This window comes from Scomber scombrus, chromosome 7 (genome assembly GCF_963691925.1).
Source record: "Scomber scombrus chromosome 7, fScoSco1.1, whole genome shotgun sequence".
NCBI lineage: Eukaryota > Metazoa > Chordata > Actinopteri > Scombriformes > Scombridae > Scomber > Scomber scombrus.
The window spans coordinates 26,569,500-26,592,952 of record NC_084976.1 but is presented as its reverse complement, the minus strand read 5'-3'; the positions used below and the strand labels follow the sequence as shown (position 1 = coordinate 26,592,952).

Genomic DNA, 23,453 nt, shown 5'->3' with positions numbered 1-23,453 from the left:
TCTAATAAGAACCAAGAGACGGCGTGCTGGTGTCTTGTGGTGCCATTTGAATACAGGGCAGCAGCAGCTGGAGTCTGTGTCGAACAGCTCTGCACTTCACACAGCATCACCATCAGGAGAGCATAGCGCTGGTTGTACTCTGCTGGAGTCTTTCGCTGCTTCACACACTCCCACAGACCAGCCTCTATGTGTGTGTGTGTGGCGGGGGGGGATGACTTGAAGCTCCATGGTTCTCATTACTCAGCCACTGTAATGTGCTCGCCTTTCTAGCTTACCGTATTGGGGCTGGTGTTCCCACTGTTGGCTTACAGAAAAGGAAAGGACCAGCCTCACCTCTGTTCTGAATGCATTAGCACACATCACATTTTCAATCTGGACCTCAGCACAGTTCCCAGCAAGTCTACTGAATAGTAACAGAGTGTGTGTGTGTGTGTGTGTGTGTGTGTGTGTGTGTGTGTGTGTGTGTGTGTGTGTGTGTGTGTGTGTGTGTGTGTGTGTGTGTGTGTGTGTGTGTGTGTGTGTGTGTGTGTGTGTGTGTGTGTGTGTGTGCCAGAGAGAGAGAGAGAAAGGTTGCAGCAGAGTTTAAAAATACCCATACTCCTGTTCGGTGCTGATAAGTTGTGTTATGAGAATCTGCCGGGGCAGACAGCAGGGTCATTAGCATGACTGCAAGATTGAGAGGTAGGATAGGAAGGAGGAAAGCAAAGAAGGAAACAAGGAAGGGAGGCAAGAAAGAAAGTAATTACATCCAGGTTTTCTTATTTTTATTGGGGAAACAAGCAAGCATTCAGTCATGAGTGTACAAATATTATCCAAAGACAAAGACATGATCCTCTGACCTTTCCTTCTGGCTTTCTCAGCCACTTTGTCACTCATGATTGGCAGCTTGCAGTCTGCAACATCTGCTTCTTCTCATCATCGGCCACCTCAAAAGGTCCACTGATTCCCTAATGTTCATAATGGCAAATCTTTAATTCTAGCATCCAAATCTGTTGCCTATGCAGCTGTCTTACACATAATTGTATCAGTTTCATTGACTGTGTTTATGTTTTATGGAGGATGACATTTGAAATACAAACCATTCATGTTAAGTTTTCATCTGGGATTGCCCCAATCAAGGTTGCACAGCACTATGCGTACTGTAACTCAGGTCCTATCCAAATATTCTCTGAGGCCTTTTTGGCAGTTATCACAACACTAGTCTACTGCCTAACGCCGTTCAACACCAAAGGAGCCTTTTATTGTTTTAATAGCAGCTACTTCAGTATTCTTTGTGCTGCTGTTGCTCCCTTTAGGAACAACAAATCAAGAAAAATAAAACTCGGATGGCTAAAGGACATGCCTGGCTGTAAAGAGAAAACATAAAAAAAGCCAAGGCTAATAAACTCTGTGTGTCCTACAGTGTTGTGAGGGACTTATTGTTGAAATATCATAAACCAGTTAAAGATGCAAGAGCAGCTTCTGTCTCAGATTTCATTTTAAGGAACTGTCTAGGGTCCTTTTCAGTGTTATTGACTCAGTTGTTAACCTCTGTTCTACTTACAGAATTAAAGCTGCTCCTGAAAAATGTGAAGAATCTTTAAAGATCCCCTACAGACATGTATTAAGACATAAAAAAAAATACTCTGCTTGGAACAATAACGTGTGTCTGCATGGTTCTTCCACACGCAAAAAAGTACTATTACCATGTTAAAATCCTTAACATGTCATCTACTCCTCCCTCATTAAAACATTGAAAATACATGAATATGCAAAAATATTTTAACTGCTGGACACAAGATGTCTCCTACCTCACTGTAAAGTCAGTTCTTAGTGTTTGTGCACTGGCGGTTTCACATATTCACATCACACCTGTGTAAGTTTCATATAAGACCAGGATCAGCTTCCAAACTAATGCTGATGTCACAAATGAGGCTGATAGGCCCGTCCCTTGAAATCTGATTTTCAGTGAGCACAGAGAAACTTTTTACTTCCAACAGATGAATGTGAAAACAGCCTTCTGGCGCCAAACTCTGCACATACATCATACTGCACAGTGACATTCAAACATCCAACTGTAGGAACCAGAAGAAAAATATATGTTTGAGTGGAGTGGGATTTAAATATTCTGACAGGGACATGTGGCACAGACAGGTGTTACACCATCATTGTTTTTGGGAAAAATGGTGGTCATTCCTCCAGTGACGTTACAGAGACTAGTAGAGTCCATGATGATGATAAAGAGCACTGCTGGCTCGTAGTGGGCCGATACCTTTAGACACTTTATGTTATTTTCCTTTAACTTGTCACACATTTGTATCTGTCACTCTAATTCAGCACTGATGAGCTGTGTTGAGGATATTTCCCCCCTGGAGCTGGATGCACCAGCTGGTTGGATGTTTCCTGATCCAACTGATTTACACTTTACATAAGTCATTACTAGCTAAGACATTGGTTTTATGCTTGTGTTGCTTTTTTTTTTTTTTTTTAAATCCTTGGTTAAGAAAGACAGAAAGCAAGAAAGAAAGTAAGAAAGAAAGAAAGAAAAACTGCAGCTTTGTAAGCGTAGCCTACAAATAAATATTTATTAGTCTTGATCTAATAAAGCAGAAATTCATACCACCACTAGGAATAAATATAACAACTGCTGCCATGTGGGGAACCATTTGAATTAGGCCAATGACCTGTTTCAAGCACCATGAAAACTAGGACTTGACAGTAAACTCAAAACTCAAGCCTCTCACACTGAACACGGGTACAACAGCACGTCGCAACGTCATTACAACGTCACAACTGTCTGGTTTCTCCTCTAATACTAATGAGTGAGTGAGTGAGAGAGAGGGAGAGAGAAGAGAGAGAGAGAGAGAGAGAGAGAGAGAGAGAGAGAGAGAGAGAGAGAGAGAGAGAGAGAGAGAGAGAGAGTGAGTGAGTGAGAGAGAGAGAGTGAGTGACTGAGAGAGAGAGTGAGTGAGTGAGAGAGAGGGAGAGAGAAAGAAAGAGAGAGAGAGAGAGAGAGAGAGAGAGAGAGAGAGAGAGAGAGAGAGAGAGAGAGAGAGAGAGAGAGAGAGAGAGAGAGAGAGAACCCTGATTAGTCTGGCAGCATCAGTGTCAGACACTCAGCGGGGCATCCACGGCTCAGTGTGTGTGTGTCTGTGTGTGTGTGTTATGTGTATATTCAAGCATTTGTATGGCTGCCAGTCTTTGCTCTCTCTCTGTTTTTTTTTTCTTTTTTCATGCCATCCCTCTCTTTCTCACTTTCTTCCTCTTTTCTCTCTCCTTCTCTAAGCTCCAAAAACTCTGATCCCTGCATTCGCTCAGTCTGGCAAATGACTGCAGGGGCTGACAATCCACTGTCAGCATGCACCGCCACAGTCAATAACACTGTCCCATGTCACCGCACTACACTGGCTAAAGCTCACATTTCTTATCCCTCCCAAAAACTGCTGCTTAACAACCCTTCTCTGCCTTTGCCAATCCTGCTAAACGCATTGCCATATCCCCCTCGTGCCCCCCCCTCCCAAACCCCACCCTGACACGTTTTTGGTTCTCCAAATGACCAGAACATCCTTGGGTGAAGTGAATGCTGCATATTTTAAGGCCAAGAGTGTAGCACCCAGTGAAATTTGGGACCAAATGTGATGTGCTTTTCACTACGCCCCTGAATTCTAAGCAAGTGATGGGTGACTGATCTAGCTGTCTTGCTGTAACAAGACAGGGTCATGTAGGCTATACTCAAATACACACACGAATTGCATACGCGCATATACGGGCATGCATGCATAGGGGTGCAGTGAAGCTCAGACAAGTGTTACCAAGAAATTGTAGTCTCCTCGATAATCCACTTCTCCTCTATCGTGTTTCATTAACCTCACATAGCACACACATGCTCCTTCTCTCGGTCCACACACGCCCTTACGCACATGCACACACCCACACACACACATACACGTCTGTCAGTGTCAAGGCCTGTGTTGTCCAGCTCCATTGTATCTGCATGAGGCTGAGATAATGGCATCTGTCGTTGCTCCCTTTGTCAGCGCTGTCCCCGGCCCCTGCTCACTGCTGGTCCCCATTAGCTGGCTGCTGGCCTGCTGGCCCCTCTGCTCCATGCTCTGCTGCCTGACCGAGAAAATACAGGAGACGCCTGTCCCTTCCTCTAACTCCCACTTTCGTTATCCTTTCCCCCCTCACTCCTGTCCTCCTCCAGCTCCTCCCATCTCTGCAGACTAAAGGTGTTCGAGTAGTTTTGCTGAAATGAAGAGGTGTTGACTAAGGTAAACAGAACAAAAAAAACAAAAAAAAGGAGAAAATCAAATGACAGGTGTGTTTTGGTTGGATTATAGATTTGGGTCAATAGCAAAGGAAACCTCAACTCAGGATTTCTTTTTTAGTGTTTCAGTTATATGGGAAAACGTAGGGAGAAATTTAGGCGAAATAATCTTTTTTCTGATACCTAGATGTCCCTTTAAAGTCACTACTTTTTTCTGCAGAATCGTCCAACTCATATATTTAAAGTTTGTGTTGTAGAGAATCAATCAATCAATTAATCATTTAGCCCAAAAATCGTAATAACATAATGAAAAATGGCCATTGCAGTTTCCTAAATCCCAAGGTGAAGTCCAAAAAACAGTTCATTATCACATAAGACAAAGAAAAGTGGAAAGATATACACAACTGAAGTCATAATTAGAGAATGTTTTGTAATTTTTGTTGAAATTTTTTTAAATGATTATCAGTTGACATTTATTTTCTGTCAATCAACTGATCAATTGATCCACCGATCCAATAAACTCATCCCCAATAGACTTCAGTTCATCTTAAACAAAAATGTCTTCAATCCAATTAAAAAACATTTTTTACAGGAGTAAAAAAGAAGCGTGTCATTGAAATAACTCCAGATGGAAACAAACAAACACCAAAAAACAACACATGACAACAACAAAACAGGTTTGGCAAACAATACCCCATTATTCATGTTTTTACTTTAAGTCTGTCCAAGTTCCTCCAAACTCAGTTGAATGTCTGGAGTGCCAATTTAGGCTATTGTGTCATTTTTTACAATCCATATCTTTACCTTTAGGCATTTCACTGGATGATTTGCATTTTGAGATTTAAGCACCTTTGTAAAAGCTAAAAATGTATACTCAGAGTGTATTATCTTTACATTTTGTCCCTTCGTGAACAATTGGAAACATCATCATTTCTCATGTTGAAGCAGTACTGTCAACAACATGATATTCATTTGTCAGATGAATGCCGTTGTGAAACCTGTATTACAAAACAGTCCATCTCAGTATTAACTTCCCTTATCCTTGCTGCATAATTACACTCACTGGAGCTGCATTGCCTTTACAATATAACAAATGAAGTCTGTATTACATCTGTCACCTATCTGAGATGTCTTACTTACTCAAGTCATTTTACCCTCATCTCTCATATGCATGGCTAATAAAATGTAAAGATGGGAGATAATACCCCACTGACTGAGTTTTATTAAGAATCTAATGGCAATATCATTGTTGTAATGATACTAAGACATCTAAGATGAAAGGCGGATCGGCGTGCGGAAGTGAGCGTGACATCACAGGCAAAAGTGTGCTCCACTCGCTTTATTTCATTATTGGTTAAGCTTCCTTATTAGGGACAGGGGGGGGAGGTGGGGGGGGGTGTGAAGCGGCGTTGCCTTTGATAAAGCAAGGCAATTTCAACAGCTGCAACAGTGCCAAATTACAGTTGTACATCATGTAGCTGCCTCTCTGCTGCTTCTTCAACTTCTCCTCAGTCTCCCCTTCCTCTGGTTCTCTCCTCTACCTCTCTCTCTGTGGAAGTAGTCTGTGTGTGATGCTGATCTCCATGTTGCCTGCACTGTGAAGCAGAAAGACTGGAAGAGAAGAGCGAGGGACGAGTCAAACAGAAGACAACAGCCCCATCTAGAGATTGTATTAAGTCACTGTATTATTGAGCCACTATCAGATGATCCAAGTGCACTTTATATATCGATAATAGAGATATGATCATTTCTTGATTTGACTTGTCTGTGGAGTTTGTTATTCGGCTCACTTTAACTTCAGCGGGGATTGCTGATGTGATTGAATTATAACAGAACTGACTGATCCAAGATATGACACACATTTCTTTTGGTGAACGGTTTTATCAATTTGTGTCACCGACGGACAATGAGTAAAATAAATTTAGGATTAAAAGGATTCAACAAATGGCATATTTTATCTAGAATTAGTTAGAAGATTAGATAGAGAGATAACTGTCCTGCATGATAAGACACACTTTACTCATTTTGGTTTTGCTGCTACAAGTACAATAAATAAACTGCTAACATTGATATCTGTAGACGTAAAGACACTTTACCCACTACTCAGTGTCTAATTCCCTCATGTGCAACTTCTAATTCAACTTTTTTTGTATGCAGCTTCCTCTTTTTTTGACTCCTGTGACTGTTTCTGTCCATAGCCTACACTTTAAAGTCACTATTTATGTTGGTGTGTAGAATAATATAACTATTATAAATAATAATATATCTTTATGAAAGTTTTTTAAAGTTAGGTATCTATATACATCTGCTGCTGTGACACTTGAGTTTCCCCTGTGTGGGATCAATAAAGTTCATCTGATCTTATTGACATTAATAGGACAATAAAGACTATGATGTAATAGTTTGAGTAATTTCACTGAAGGTCCAGCGCATCATGAACTGTACATCTGACATGAGGTCTGACAGCTGTGCACTAAAGCCAAACGACCTCCAAAACATCGTAAACATGACCTCTCCCCTTCTCTGAATATGAAGTGACTTCCACATCAACAAACCATCGGGTTGACAGGCCTAACCTATCTGCCATTAGCCCGTCGAGATATCACACTTTGCTTTAATTCACCATCTTTCAGAGTGTCACACTTTATATTCCTTGGCATGGGTAGGCTACATGCGGATGCATAATTTATCTCAAATTAGCGCCTATTTGAGTAAGCATCAAAGCAAGGCGGCTAAGGTTGGAGGAGAGCTTAAGGAACCGCAGGGAAACCATCGCCAGGATTAATGCAGGAGATTTTTATAAGAAATTACTGGCTTAATGAAGTGGATAAAAAAGCTGTCAGTGTTTTATTGCATCTAAATTGTGTGGAAGTGGTGTTTAGCTGTCTCGCCTACTCCCCACATAATGGGTCGTGACAGTAGCTGTGAGGCTTATTTAACTTAACTGGTGAATAACTTGCATGGCGAAGCTATTCAGTGAGTTGTTTTTATATGCACTAAACCAGAAAGAGGAATTTCTTTTTCTCTCTTCCTCCCTCCTTCTCACTCATCATAATGCCAATATGAACAACAGCCAACTAAAGAAAACTAACGATTAACAGACTATGTAGATTCATATTTCAAAAAAAATAATCACAGAAAATACCATTGTGAGCAAATTAATCATGGTTAAAAGGTAATTTAATCTGTTGAGATAGAGAAAATATCCATGCACCATGATCTTGACTTCTTTACAAATTGGATGTGAGCTAAACCCCACGTTTGATCAATACGGAGTAATCCATTTGAACCTATTATGCTCATAGTGCAGCTCAAATAAATGAGGGGTTGTGTTGCATGCAACGGTTATAGAAGCCGCTGACATTTACAGTCCTGTTTTAACAGGCCATATAATTCACCATACAGGCTCAGCAGATGATGCACGCTTTCTGTAAATTTAACAAGTATGAAAACAGTTATTGGGCAGGGAGAAGGGGCAAAAATGAATAACAATGCATTGTGAGGGAACCCTGGAACAGTCCTACAGCGCCATCTTGTGCTTGTTTGTAGGTCTTGGTTAAGTTAAGATGATAAAATAACATTTCTATCTTTCATTTGGGATGCTTTGAAATGATTTAATGTGCTGCTGCATCAATTATAACAATATCAAGAACAAAATTTAAATTTTCATTTATTTCACACAGTATAGCGTCACAATACATGAAGTCACTCATCCATCACGGTTCTGATGTGCAAGTGTTTATTTTCAGGTGACTGATAATGACCGGGTAGAGATCATTCCCCTGTGTCATGAAGCAGGTTTATCTAGTGAATGTAACTGAGGAAAAAAAGGAGAAGTCCATCAAATCTGGAAAGTGGACTGATGTAAATGAAATTAAGTTAGAAATTTGTACAAGTGAAGCGGTCCAAAAAAATGTAGGTAATCCTGCTTCGTGAGAAAGGTTCCTGTTCTTTGGACACAGTCAATCTGATTTCCCACATCTCACCATTGATTAAACAAACAGAAAAATGCAGGCGTGAACATCTCACATGTCACTGTAATAGCGAAAGTAATGAAATTTGGTCTTTTAATCCTTCTTGTTTAATTTTCTTGGTTAGTTTACTTTCACTTTCTCACCTTTGAATACAAAGAGCAGTGTTATGGTTGATACAAGTTGACAACACACTGATGTATGCATGCTTGGAATGGGTACATTTTGTTCCTGTGGATCCTGCTGAACAGAGCCAAACTAAATACAAAACATGGGTTAATCATTTTGAGCAGGACTTAAATTGTAGGTGGGAAAACATGCAAGTTTAAAGCATCCTAAAATCTTTTAGAAAACCAATCTGGAGTCTGAAACCCCTCCGTCTTTCACCTCAACCAGACTTAATATATTTTTTCTTAGATGGTAAGAAATAAAAGTTTGAATCATGATATATTCACAATTTTACTGTTTTAACAGTTTCTGAATCATTAAATCATTTTGGCAGTGCGTTTGCAAAGACCTTTTCGAATCTCTGGCCAAACTCATTTTTACAACTTATCAGAAAGTCAATGATAACTTTGATTTACAGTGGAGTACACACAGTTAAGTTACTTTCACTGATTGAAAATAGTTTAATTTTGCTAAGCTTGCTGTTATTGAAAAGGAAACATTATCTTTCTGTAAGGATCCTTCACCAGCACAGCCCAATCTGGGATCTAATCAAAACCTTTCACTGACACACACACACACACACACACTAACTCATACATACATTCATAGATATCTACACACACACTCACACACGCACACGACCAAATTATATGGACAGCACAATCCCTTTTTAGTCTGCACACCTTGTTTTCCCTTCACAAGTGAAACCAAAAAGCAAGTTCTGGGCAGCATTCAGGTAGGGTGAGGTGAGTGGTAGTGAGAGAAAGCTTGCATTGCAGACAAGCTTTATCTACATAAGGCCATCTTTGAACATGTGTGGGTTAGGACTGGCAGTTCACATCACCACCATCTTTTTCATCAGCACAGAAGTGGTCGGCGTGGGTTCATCACTAGACCATCACTAATCCTGCAAACTGATATCACAGCTTGTCCGTAGCGAGAGGTTACGTCAAATGTTTGTTTTTTTCCTTCCCACATTGTTCATATAGAGGGACCAGCAGCTAATCATCACAGCCTCTGACTGCAACAGGAAATCCATTAAAAAGATCCTGGACAGCTTTTCCTGTCCAGTTGCAGTTTTATTCTCTTGATGTCCTTCATACTTGAATTTCCCTTCCATCTTAGCTTGAGAAGCCTGACCCCTCTACGCTCCAGTGCTGCTCCCACACACTCTTGGCTCGAGCCGTCTTTCAGTGTTTTAGGTGCTGGGAGCAAGGGATTGTGATTGGTGCTCTGGTGAGCCCAAAGTTTAGTAGTCTCACCTCTTACAGGCTCCCTGGCCCTTCTCCATCTTTCCTTTCCTCGACCCTCTTTTTGCATTTTTTTTTTTTAAATTTTGCGTCAGTGTCTAGACAGTGTTGCGCGGCGTGCCATTGAGTGCAACGGCCTTGGTGCAGGGCGAGCCCACCGCCAGGGAGCCCGCTGGACGCTGGGTGGAAACGCCCACCTCGAATACTTCATGGATGGCCTTCCGGAAACAGTGGAAATTGTAGTCTATCAATCCTGAGGAAAGACAAAGATACATTAGATCAGGAGTTTGACACTATGGACCACCACTCAGAGAAAACCCAGATAATATAAGCTGTTTTTTAAGACTATATTTGTTGTAATTTGGAAAACTGGCACCATTAAAAGTATAGTTAATTAGCCACTATCAGCGCTTTCCTTCCTTCCTCAGTTTGTGATGTATCCATGGATGTACAGACAAATATCACTGTTTTATTTTAATACTGAAGAAAAGGTTTAAGAATATGTGTTTCATGTGTGTGTGTTCAGATTTGACGGAGTTATAACTCAAAGAAAGAGTTCAACTTTTGAAGGAAACTGCAGCCCACACCTCATGTCTCTCCAACATACTGAAGTCTCACTTTGTTGTAATATCTGCATATGGTCAGTCAAAAGTTTGGGACACATTGGTGGCCTTGTATTTAATAATTTAACCATATAAGAGCAACATGTTCGGTTTGATTCTGACCAGGGGCCTTTGTTGCATGTCATACCTTCTTTCTCCCATTTCTCCTGTCTATAATTTAACTAATATTAAGACAAAAACTAAGTCTGATATGCTGATTGATCCTGACTATACACAACACATATTTGGCAAAATCTACTACATGAACAAGAAAAGTAGTGACAGTAGACTCTCAGGAAAATATATAAATCATGTTCATGCACTAAACATCCTCAGATTATAGTCTGTGCTTTTATTTCATAGATTAAGATTCAAGTATGACTTCACATCAAAATATATGATGCCACCAAAAAAAGGAATTTATAACATAATAATGTAAATCAACTACATAGCCATCCACTGTATTTATAGGTTGATCATGTTGATTTGTAGTTGAGATTGTCAGAGAGGCACTGATTCAACACTATGGTTACATTTGAGTGTTTGAGTGTAGTTTGTGGTCTTGTTATATTGCAATATAATAACTATGAGCACCTTACATCATAATACACTGCAGTCAAATAAACCCCACCAGACAACAGCCCTAAAAGTTACAACATTCTTGCATGGACAAACATTTCAAACTGGAGGAAAAATATCCCTCATGATGTCAGGTGGGTTTATCTTCATCCAGGCTTCAAACCTTAACGCAATGAACAGTGTTTTTGGAGCTTCACTCATTCTAAGGACCAAAAATCAGGATATCCTGGCATCCAATGAATCAATTTTTCACCATTCTTTATAACATCTGTCTCTAGTAAGTCTCCCAACTTCATGAAGGCACAATACTACTCTTTAATGAACTGAAATTTCACTTTAATGAATTGAAAGTGAACATTATGTACAGGTGTCCTTTTACTGGATTCACCCACTCTGTATCCATGTAGATAAAGACTTGCTGCATTGCTAGAAAGACTTTGAAGCCACTTGACCCAAAGCCACAAAGCAAAGGTCAAATAATACCGGATGAGTTGCAGAGGAGGGGGGGGGGGTCACAGGTTTCTCCGACAGCTTACCTTTGCGCTCGAAGCTTTCTTCTCGCAAGATGCAGACAAGGGCCAGGAACTTTGTGACCTCTTTCAGGTACAGCACAGTGGTGTTGTTGAGCTTGATGATGGCCATGGACTCCTTGTCGTAAGCGCTGCCGCTGCCGTCTTCCCTCAGACTAATGTGACACAACACACCACCGCAATGTTCAGAAGAAAAAGGGAAATAATTGCAGCTTGCCAATGAGGTCATTAATTAAGCAAATACATGCATAAATTAAGTTATGCTCGCAGGAAGAAAGCCTCTTCAGACAACACATGGGTGAACTCCATGTCTTAAAGCATGAAGATTCAATGAAATCTGTTGTCTGTATTCAATATGCAAATTTATACAGGAAGTTAATTCAAAATCTACTCTATAGATATTCTCGACTACATTTTCAATTCACTTGAATGACAGGCGGAGCAGAAAGCACTCTTGTAACCCAAGTCTGACTTCTCTGGTACATTACATGAATGTACAAACAAACACACTCACCCATAGATGCAGGAGACGTCAATAACCACGTCGATCATATCACAGCACAGTTCGTAAGACTGCATGTCTACAGGAGAGCTGTCTGTGGCGATGTAGATCTTACTGACCACGTCAAACAGAAAAGCCTTCTCTATCCCTGAATTCTGTCAGTGGCAAAAACAGGCAGAAAGTAGAGGAGGAAAGAGCGTGAGAAGAGAAATGAAGGAGGGGAAGACAAATGAAAGAAAGTGGAGAATAAGGAGTTATAATGTGGGAAAGAAACAGGATAATCTCTGAAGATGACCTGAGTAAAAAGACAGTTTTTAGAAGATTGGCCTCAACCTGAAGTATTCAGCTTCATTTTGATTCAGTTACAGGATTTAACTTAATGTTTTAAATGCAACTTTAAAGTCACGACAGGATGTTTTACAACAGGGTATGCAAATGCAACCCAAATCACACTTTGTTCTCAGCTCTAAACAGATATTGAGTGTCACCATAACCTGACCTGAAAGTCTCACGACAAAGAGTGAAATAAAATACTCTCATGAACTATAACATCTACTGTATACTAAAGTTCACTTCACAGTACCTGGGAGAAATGGTTTCACTTCAAGACCCACACACAGATTTTAACTTGACTGTTTTCCATTAAACATACTTTTCTGACACTGAGGACTATCTGAACTATAACCCGAGGCAGATAGCGATACCTTCAATTTCTAAATCTGCTAATGAAAAATCAGCATTAATTAATTTAATTTACACAACATAACTAACAAATAAATAAATAATATTTTTTTTTAAATGACATTTGCAATGCAGGACAATTTACCAATGAAATATAAACTGTCACTACTCTGTTGGACAATACATATACTATACTGTAGAGTGGTGACACTGCTTTAAAACATATCTTTGGCATTTCTGTACTTGAATGTCTTGTTATTTATGAGTTGATAGACATATAAGCCCATACAGATATATCTGCAGTGAATATACTGTCTGGAAACAGTAAACCATACCAACTTAGTAAGTGCAGAAAAAACGAATAACTTAATATCATGCGAGTCAGACTGCTTGTTATACTTCTAATATTCACACCATGAGGTCATTCTCTCCCAGTGATATTTTATCAACAGCAGTATAATTAAATATGTATTACTGAGAATAAGTTAGAAATCCTCTGCATGGTCAAAACATCAGCATTACAATAAAGCAGGATGGGTGCTGACAGGAGGGCTAACTAGTGGCACCAGGGCTGACAGTGACTCACATCAACAAAAAAAAAAAAAAGTTTCATTGACATACAGTTTAGTTTCAGGGCTGTTGTCTACTTACAGAAATGAAGATGTTTAGGAGATTCTCCAGAGTGGGGAGCTGGGGGATGAGCTTCTGCACCACTTTGCTGAAGGCCTCGAAGATGGAGTGGTCGTAAATACTCGTCAAGTAAAAGCTGAATGAGATCAACAAAAAGGAAGTGAATAAGCAGTTGCTTGCCAGAAGGACTTCTCACTTCCTCAAAACGACGCATACGAAAGCAGGTAAAAACACAGACAGTCACGAGATTATATGACAGCCAGAAGCCGGATTGTAGACGAGAGCTCTTAATCGAAGCATTTTTAACTGAGAACACAGAGATGAAAACAATAGGGTTGGTTTTTTTTTTTTAAACCGTCTTCATATGACTGTTGCAACACCGGACACACATGACTTATGCACTTTAGATACTGAGATACATAAATAAAAGATCATATCTCAAGGAAACTCGTGGCTTGAGTCAAATGAACGGTCTAAACTCTACGCAGAAGCTCAACTTACAAAGTAATATAGTGAATAAAGCAGCATTGAGACATAGGGCAGAGAAAGAAGAAAAAAAAGCTCCCTCTGCTCCACTATATATCCAGGGCCGGTCAGGCTGTCTAACCGGAATAAACAACAATCTCACCCCACATAAAACACAGTGCTGCCTCTGCCAACACAACCCCAACATAAACAGTAAAGCTGCTGCAGAGCTGACCAGGCTCAGCAAGAACAGCCTGTTTAATGTGGGACATAACACATTTGGACTTTAGACACAGTGTGTCAGGCTGAGGGCTGCAATTAAAGGTTGTTTTATATTTGAATATCAGAAAATAATTAATCAGATTTATATACAACTATCTTCTTAATTCATCTGAAGATCAAATAGGCCAAAAAATATTTAACTGAAAGTATAACATTTTTTTAAAAAGCAAACAAATTCTTACATTTAAGCAAATAATTAGTATTGCACTCAATAGCTTTATTGGATTATCAGTAATCATCAGTTAATCTTCTGTCTTCTGTGAAATTTATCCTGATTAAATTATCTTGAGTGTTTTCATCCCAAAATAAGATAAAACTTTGTACCCCCCCAATCCCCTAGTGTGTAACAAAGAAAAAACATTCACAATAATCACATGTCAAATTTGGCATTTTTGCTTAAAAAGCAGCAAAGAATAAATCAGTAAATGTGGACCTTTGCCTTCTTTTATACATCGTAAGTATGTCAGGCTATTGGAATCATAATCCGCTCTGGTATTTGAGCACAGGTCACGGTTTCTTCATTAGAAAGCCAAAGAGGAATCTCACAGTAATGCAAAGAGAATGTAGACGAACACAAACATCTCCTCCACTGACGGGACAACCGCATTAAAAAGCCACAGCTTTCTCTCCAAGGACTAAGCAAGTAATCTGGTTTTGCTCTGAGCTGAGCTGTTGCACAAATCACAAACAAATAAACACATTCCATGAACAGTGCGAGTTTTTGGAGGTATTAAATCAAGCTTTTGGATGTTTAAATGTTTTAAAGTACATCAGTATATAATAAGATTTTGTGAACGCAGCCTAATTTTCACTGTCAGTACAAAGTGAATTGAGTGGGAGGAGTGACAAGCTGGAGTATAAGGCTGACATGTTAACACCTCCATGTTATTGGAGGACATAGTTTGCGTAATCCAGAGAATTGCTACGAAAAAAACAAAATAAAATATGCTTAACTTAGCAACCACAGTTACTCATAACCATCTACTTCCTCGTATATGTAACAACTTCTTTTTTTTTTCCATTTACACAAAGTCAGTTCTGGGAAGACAACTATTTAGAGTCATATATCCTCTTTAAAAAAAAACAACACAAAGTCACCTTTATAGCACCTGTATCATAAAATAAGCTGTATTAGAATTATCTACATCATTATGACAATTGTGAGGATAAAAATGTACAATAAAACACACAGTTTTAATATGTGGATAAAAGAGGGTTTACATGTACTGCTCCTGTTTGATCTGTGCTCAGTGTGAAGTTACAGACGGGGCAGCTGCATTAGGGTTCGTGGGTCTTGGTTTCTATCTTACGGAGCTTTAAGAAAAGCTGAAAATCATTTGACGTCATGAGTAAATTATGTTAGGAAGTGTTTCTCTGCCCCTGTTTTGCTGACTTGTTAAAACGAAATCAAACCACCTCTAAAAATAAAAGCACTATGCCGCATAAGATGCTTGAGTCTGTTAGTCAACTCCATCAAGTCAGAGACACCTGAGGAAGTTACTCTGTAGTTCTGTAACACTCGGAGCAGATGAGTGAGGTTAGTTTAGTAATCAGAGTCTGAATGTGGAAATGCTTTTTTTTCAGGCAGATTTCAGGTTTCTGATCAGCTGCTATGTTGAGTAAATCTGCTGCAGCATTACTTTGAGAATATAACACAATGTGTGTCTGATGACTTGTGCCGTTTTTTTTTTTTTTTTTTTTTCATGCAAACATCCCAACAAAAGTCTGTGGATTTATTAAGTTGTTGATTTGATTTGGCTTGTGGTTATAAAGTGACTATACGTCTACAGGGAGCTGCTGTGCGTTTGTTTCAATAATTATTCTAAAATAAATAATTTAATGCTGATATGATAGCCTTTAAAATATAAATTTATTATATAGTATCCTGTATCGTGTGTGTGTGTGTGTAAGAAGGTACCTGAGATGCAGCTTTTCTAAACTAGCGTCCGCCAGGTCATCATTGGCTCTCTGGTGAATGTCTCTCTGGGTCTCGATCTTGTGATCGTCTGACAGTCCGTCCACTTTGTGGATAAACACCTCGAAGTTGATCTCTGGGTTGACTCGGTATGCCCGCGACACAGTGAGATGAAGCCTACCCAGTGCCTCCACATAATCATCCTGAAACAAAGAAGACAAAGCATGAACACACATACATGAATTGGGCGATTGAACGGGATATGACAGGGTTTTGGGGTTGGTTTTGTTTGCATGACTGAAATTCTACAGTCAGGTGTACAGTTCACATGATTCACTTCAAACGTTTGTTTGTGAGTCTGAATAAAAGTAAATACACTACTAGCTGCCTGTAGCAGCATTATGGGTAACTACATACAGATCTATATCTGGGGTAGTTTGCCAGCTAAGCGAACCACCCTCATATTCATCTGCAGACACTGGTTTATTGCGGCTGACTTTCACTGCGGTTCGACTGTTAGGAAGCTAAAAAAAAAACGAAGTGCAATGACTGATTTTCCTGTAGCCGATCGTGAGTCATTTGAGTGTGAATGGCGAAGCGTGTTTATTGAAGCCAGAGTACACAGAGAGGAGATAAAACAATCGAAAGAAGAAAAATGACGAATGGAGGCAGAAGAATCGTCAGGAAAGTCAACATACAGTGGACTTTCCCTCCGAGGAAACTGCTGCTGTTTCTGCAGTCTGACATGTTGCTGCCAGACTCAGAAAAACTAAAAGTATCCACGACTGAGAGTAATCCCAGCTGTGTAACTACTACAAATGGTTTCATCCTGGAGATTGTTTCACTTCCACAAAACCAACTGGAATAAAAGAGCGAGGGCGGCTGGATCAATCGTTCAGCTCCACACGCGGTAAGAAAAACACGATTTCAACACGTAACTGTGTGAGGAGTTACAGTATGTACGTCTCTATCTTCCCGCGGTAGTCCATGAAAACTGCTCAGTGTATGTTTTGTCATTTTGGGAACGTGCAGTCATGAAGCATTTTGCTACTTTTCAACTAAGTTACTTCCTCAGCCTCAGAAGTAAACAAACTGCCCTGAATGTAGTTCCCTATGCAGTTAGCCATAATACTGCTACAAACAGCTACTTCCTATTTTACTTCCATTCAGACTCACAAACAAACTTTTGAAGCCATTCATGTAAAAATCTTGTTTATTTCTAAAGCAGTGGGAGGCTGACTGAGGTTGCCCTGGTAACCAAATCTAATTCTGAAACTTAATAACGTAGCTACCTGGTCACCAAGTGAACTGTACCAAGCATACGTGTTAAGTATTACACAGTTAATAGGGGTTTCCCCATGTATACTCTACACAGCTTCTCCTGACTGTAGTGCTCTTCGTGGTAATTATATACATTTTTCCTCCTACTGAAAAGTTACAGCAATTATGTCAACTATGCACTAGAGTGATGGTTTATGAAAAATTCATATTGTATGGGTAAATGAAACTGGTACACCAGATGAATCGGTATACTTTCCAGCACTAATGTACGGTATGTACATATTTCAAGTACGTAAATGACAAATCTGGGAATAGATGTATTACAAAATCTAAGAGAATAATTTAGCCCCTATTTAAAGATCATTTATCTTCACTGACTGCATTCATGCACACAATCAGCATTTAATTAATCGTCTATATTTTTTGCTATACTGTAACAAAACTCATTTAAATAAATGGACACTGCAAAGCTAACAAAGCCTCTTACTATGAAGTCTCTCAACACTGCATGTGACCACATTCTGCCTGGATAAACCTTCAACAAACAACCCTTATGAATATTTTAGCACAGCCAAATACAATAGCAATTAGAGTATCTATGCCACAGATAATTCACTGCGATAACATTAACAGGAAAATCAAGACTATTAAAAGCATTCAAAGGTGATTAATAGCTGCTGCTCTAAGGCCGTTCTTTTTAAATGAGGTATGAGGAAATGCAGCGCTGCATTGTCTTTCAAAACAGTGAGACAAGAACAAGTCTCCTCAGGTATCACAGTGTGAGCAGCTGCTGGGACAAATTGAATTTGATGCACCTCCTCGAGTAGATATAAAGCCTGCGATCAGATCAGCTGTGGCTAACATCGTAGCTGAGATTACTTCTTGAAAGCATTTAGGGTCATGTGAGCAGCACTGGCATTAAAGCTGTAGCGTGTAATTGTCTCTTATGGTCTGGCTGTTCATCAACTCTGTAAAGATTATTTGTCAGGGGTTAAAGCAAAGTTCAGCTTCTACTGAACCTCACCAGATGCTGAGTCATCTAGATGAGATGGAAGCTACAGTACATTGTCATATTTTGTATCCGTCAGGGGCCTGAAGGCTAAGTTTAAAGTTGAAATTGTTTTCACAGCAGCTGGAACACCACAGATCCACTTCCTCTATTTGTAACCGTGTCAAATTAACCACATCTGTTTTTCACCTGAGCATCGATGACGAATATCAAGGCCCCGGTTCCTCTGAAGATCATCTCGTAGTCAAAGGTGGGGTCAAAGAAGTCGACCTGGCCGGGGAAGTCCCAGATCTGGAAGTTGACGAAAGAGCTGCTGGAGATGTCGTCTTTGTAGATCTTGTTGGTACTCTCCAGGAACAAGGTCTCGTTGGGAGACATTTTGTGGAAAACCACCTGAAATCAGAATAGTGTTCGTCTTTAAGCAGAATGAATACAGATGAACTGATTTAAGTGATTCGGAGAATGAGACAGAAAATAAGAGATACTAGAATGAAATGAAATGACACACTATATGCTTACTCTGGTCATTGTAACGCTATGAACTGATCTGACATCTTGACAGTTTGTGTTAAAACATCTTTGACTTTACACACTTTTAAACATTATTTATCTAATTTATTAATGAAATGATGTAAAACTAAAGATTTTATCATATGGCTAAAAATATATATAGAATATGCAGTAAGTGACTACCCTTTGAAAAAGTTTTTTTACTTTAGAGATGTTTTCTTCTTAAGTTACTAAGATAGCAATGAATGTTATAATCGATTAAATAATTAGTTGATCAACTGGAAAATAAAATATGTATGTATGTATAAGCATTTGATATTCAATCATTTTGGGGGGTAAAAAATACCATAAAATTCCACAATTATAGCTTCTCAACTGTGAAGACATGCTGCTTCCTTTATATATTATATCTCATATGAATCATATGATATGATAATAAACTGAATATGTTGAATATAATAATTAGTTACAGCCATAATGTATCTTTGGTGGGGTTATCACAGCAGTAATGTATTTAGAGTTGTGCTGTGATTTTAGCCTTTATCATAGATTACACAAAGACATCACCCAGATGTCACATGCAGAGCGAGAGGGAAAGGGCAAAATATTGCAGACTCACTACTCTGATGTAACACACATCAATCTACATTCAGCATTTTTCAGCAGACAGTGAGACAGCAGCTTGAACACTGTCTGCATATAATGAGTACAGTAACAGGTAACGTGAGAAAATGAGTTACAGTGGTTGAGTAAGTGCTCCATTACTGCCTTTTAAAAAAAAATCAATGTGTGGGCCAATGAGGTCACAGGCCAATGAACCAGAAAAAAGCCAAATCACATGTTTTTCAGACTGGAGGCTTACTGGGGAGGAACATTAATCTTGGACTCGAGGGTGTGCTGATTATAAGAAACACAGTACAATAATGCATGGACACTTCAGTACAGGAAAGTTCAATTCTTTACTATTACTCTTCTCTAGGCAGTACATATAGACCACTGGTGCGTCACGCTATATCTCGCATGATTCTGCTTCCCTTTTGAATTTTAACATAAATAATGAAATATCATAGGAAGAACAACTGCAACTCATCAATTATTCAACCACAGTGCCAGCCTGAAAGTGGCAGACTTCAACAACATGATGGAGACAGGCAACTGTGCTGTAAGAGTTTGTTAGATCACAAAAAACAAAAAAAGGCTTTCAGGTCGAGGTTAGATTACCACCTGGGCAAAGTGGCACCAACCCTGAGGGGCCCAAAGTACAATATCAACTATGGCAGGTCAAGCATTATTCACTTAATGTGCCACCATGTCTTGTACAGGAATCCTGCGTCAAAATCCTGCTTTAAGATCTTTATTATTTACATTTATGCTTCCTTATATGACGCATATTCTTAATAAAGTTGTATGTAATGAAAGTGCCACAAACTAACACAGATAAAGTATCCAAGCAGCAACAATTAATGGGTTAATTTCAAACTATTAAATGAATTGGCAACTATTTTGATAATGAATGAACCATTTTGAGTCAATTTTAAGACAAAAAATTTAATTCAAAACAGAAAAATGTCCAAATCCTCTGATTCCATCCTCTCAAATGTGAATATTTCTGGTTTCTCTAGTCTGATATGATATTAAACTCAATATATCTGCAGTGTGGACAAAACAAGACATTTAAGGATATTATCTTGGGCTTTGGGAAACAGTGATGGACATTTCTGACATTTTATAAACCAAACTAACAAATTAACTGAAGAAATAATCAACAGTAATAGCTCTATAAAGTATTATCCTAGCATGAGAGTGTCTGTAGTGTTTTATAGTGACGGTGGGCCACGTCACCAAGAGACCACTTCCAATGATGTTCCTAAAACTCAGTACGCTTTAACAAAGCAAAACATTGAGGCAAAGCTTCATGTTTAGAAAAAGCAAGAATGTTATTTCCCAAAGTGCTGCGAATATTTAATGACTGACGGTACTTTTAACACATCAAATAATAAGTCAATTAAACATGAGAAGTGATGTGTCAGGATCTGCTCAGCTAAACAAAATCTTTGGGGAAATCATGGAAGTTCTGGTTGTTCTGGATGGGTTTTTTCCCAAGTCTGTAATAAAGCGACAATCAGGTTCCCAAATGAACATTGAAATTGTTTTTTCCTGCCATCACCACTCCTTATGCTCTTAATGACCATGAGACGATACCTTCATAATGCACTTTCAATGTTAGTAATGGGGGCTAAAATCCACATTCCTACTTCTGTGCAAAAGTGTAAAGGTTTATATGAAGCTTCATATGACTTTTTAGTGCTAAAGTCCCTCTTTTGTTACTATACTTCCACCACAGCTCAACAGGGGGGGGGGGACTGTAAATGTGACAGATATCCACTTAATGTGACTAACTCAGACTGCTGAAGCCTCATATAAGCTTCAGATAAACTAAATAAATGACAAGCCAGTATGCATTCAAGTGTCCATAAAGGGCACATGACATGTTGTTTGAAGATGAAGACACACTTGAAAACGTGTGACCCCTATCTTTAAATGGAAACTTGAAGAAGAAGAGTGCATACATACAATGGGCTTTTGAGTGAGTGAGGGGGTCAGTGAGGGGCCCCATTAGCACACACACACACACACAGAGGGGAAAGAGGATGTTGACCATACAGCAGGTGTTTGCACTGATTGGAAAACAAAGTGTTATGACTTGCAGAATGAAAAGGTGTGGCCGGCTTTGTCTGTCATGTGAGAGCTCCTCATTAAGACCTAGTCTATGCTTTCACAGCTGGGTGGGACGGACTAAAAAAAGATATATGTGGCATGTTGAACTAGTTGTTAACCATACAGTCACATGCTGTATGTCCACAGATCAGTGAGAGGAGATGCATCCAGCTGGTTAATAATTCACTTGCCACAGCTACACTAATATTAGCAGACAACTAGTGGAAAGCTAACTTAGCTGCAAGATGTGGCTAGCTGTGTAGTTGGACATATGTTATTTACTGATTGTTTTTTATCAGCTATCATCACTTGGCTACATGCTAAACTACCTCGTTAGCTATGGTGGCTAATGTCCCGTTTACTTGAAGCAGAGGGAAAGGCGCAAAGGCTTTTTTTCTTTTCTTTTTTTACGCTACCTTTTGTATCGATGATTTGCCACTTCTCCTCAAACCCATGAGCAGGATCCTCGGTTTGCTGTCAGACGGAGCCGGGCTGTCCTCGATGTCGGCCTCCTCTTCACCATAGCCGAAATCTTTGGGGAACGAGTCCGCAACCCCGTAGCTGTCAGCCAGCTGTTCCACCTCGTACTGAATCGACATTTTGACCCAACGACGGTCGCTTCCCCCTTATATCCCCCCCTTTTTGCTTATCACACACACACACACACAGCTGGTATGCACCGTCAAAGTACCGTCACAAAAATGGATAAATAGCTTGTCAATAAAAGCCCAAGCTACTTCGAAACACCGAGCGTGATCCCACACATTTTCTTAGGATTTCCTCTCCCTTGCAAAAAAAAGAGAAAAACTCGCCTTTGATCCCATCCCTCTGCTCGCTCTGATTGGCTGGCTGGATTGCGATACGGATTGTGATTGGTCGAGCGGGCTGTCACTCTATTTGAGGCTCGACGCTGTCACCTGACTAGTACTCAGACTTGTTTTGTGACCTATCGCCTGAATAAAGCTAAAACACGCTTTAGTCAAATCAGATTAAAAATGCTGCTTAATATTCTAGCGATATATTAGTATTTATACATTTCATTTGCTGTAAAAAATCAGTGAATATTCGCTAAAGGTTGTTGAAAGCAAACCAAATAGTGTTATGTCAGTTACGGTGGTTTCCTTAAACACCAACAGATGGCAGCAAAACACCACTACAGTAGAGATAAGGCTTTCAAGGTCTGTCGAGAATATCGGAATTAACAGTTATCACTCGATCATCAACAACAACAACAACAACAACAACAACAACAACAACAACAACAACAACAATAATAATAATAATAATATACCTTTGCTTATGTTTATGTTTTGTTTAAGTGTTTGACAACATGACATTTATAAACAAAATATATACAATATAAACAATTATAAACAAGAGCACATATGAATTATCAATGCTTTTTTTGTTAAGTGCAACATCTCCATAATGCATCAGTCACTTTGACAACAGTAAAATGCCTAGCTGCAAACTCATTGCATTACCTCATGTTTACTTTTGCTGCTATTTTAAGGCTTTCATACTTTTATGTACTGGTATGTGCTTATATAATATATGAGATAAGTAAATATTTTGAGCAAGTTTCTCATTATATTGACTTACAGGATCTTTCTTCTCATCAAATTGGTGGAAATGAGCTTCAATACTTTTCAGTGTATGTGAGTTTTGAGAAATGACAATCTTCAAGCTTGATGGTTGATACCTCCAACCAGTGGCGATTTTAGACCCTTTTTATGTTGTTTTTCTTTTCTACTAAAAACTATTTTATACAACTTTAATTATTTTTGCAAGCCTGTCTGTTAGAGATGCGTAAAACACTTATCCTACAGGTTCAAATGGTTTTATTTTAACAGGTTTAATGTACTTTGGCTAGTTCTGTCATTATTATTGTCTTTCCCTCAGGGTTCATTAACTATCTTAGAGTCCTCTCTGTAGAAATCTGTAATTGTTTATTCTGAACCATTATTATTAAACGCTATAGTACACCACTCTGCTATGTATTAAAATGTATTGTTATAGCCTAATTAACGTTATCCAGCGAAATGAGTCATTTAGCAGGGGGTTTGAACACTTGTATGTCAAATTCTCTCATTAGGAGCTGAGGCCCTCTA

General features: G+C 39.2%; 1 protein-coding gene across 1 annotated transcript; it reads right to left on the bottom strand.

The window, feature by feature from the left end:
• Nucleotides 1-7,902: 7,902 nt before the first annotated feature.
• rragca (Ras-related GTP binding Ca) lies at nt 7,903-22,115 on the bottom strand. The gene is made up of 7 exons (XM_062421979.1): nt 21,759-22,115; nt 18,304-18,507; nt 15,828-16,027; nt 13,184-13,298; nt 11,864-12,006; nt 11,356-11,504; nt 7,903-9,891 (listed from the first exon to the last, which is right to left on the bottom strand). Exons 1-7 carry the CDS (start codon nt 21,939-21,941, stop codon nt 9,737-9,739), a joined length of 1,149 nt encoding a protein of 382 aa, XP_062277963.1. The 5' UTR covers nt 21,942-22,115; the 3' UTR covers nt 7,903-9,736.
• Nucleotides 22,116-23,453: the final 1,338 nt, after the last annotated feature.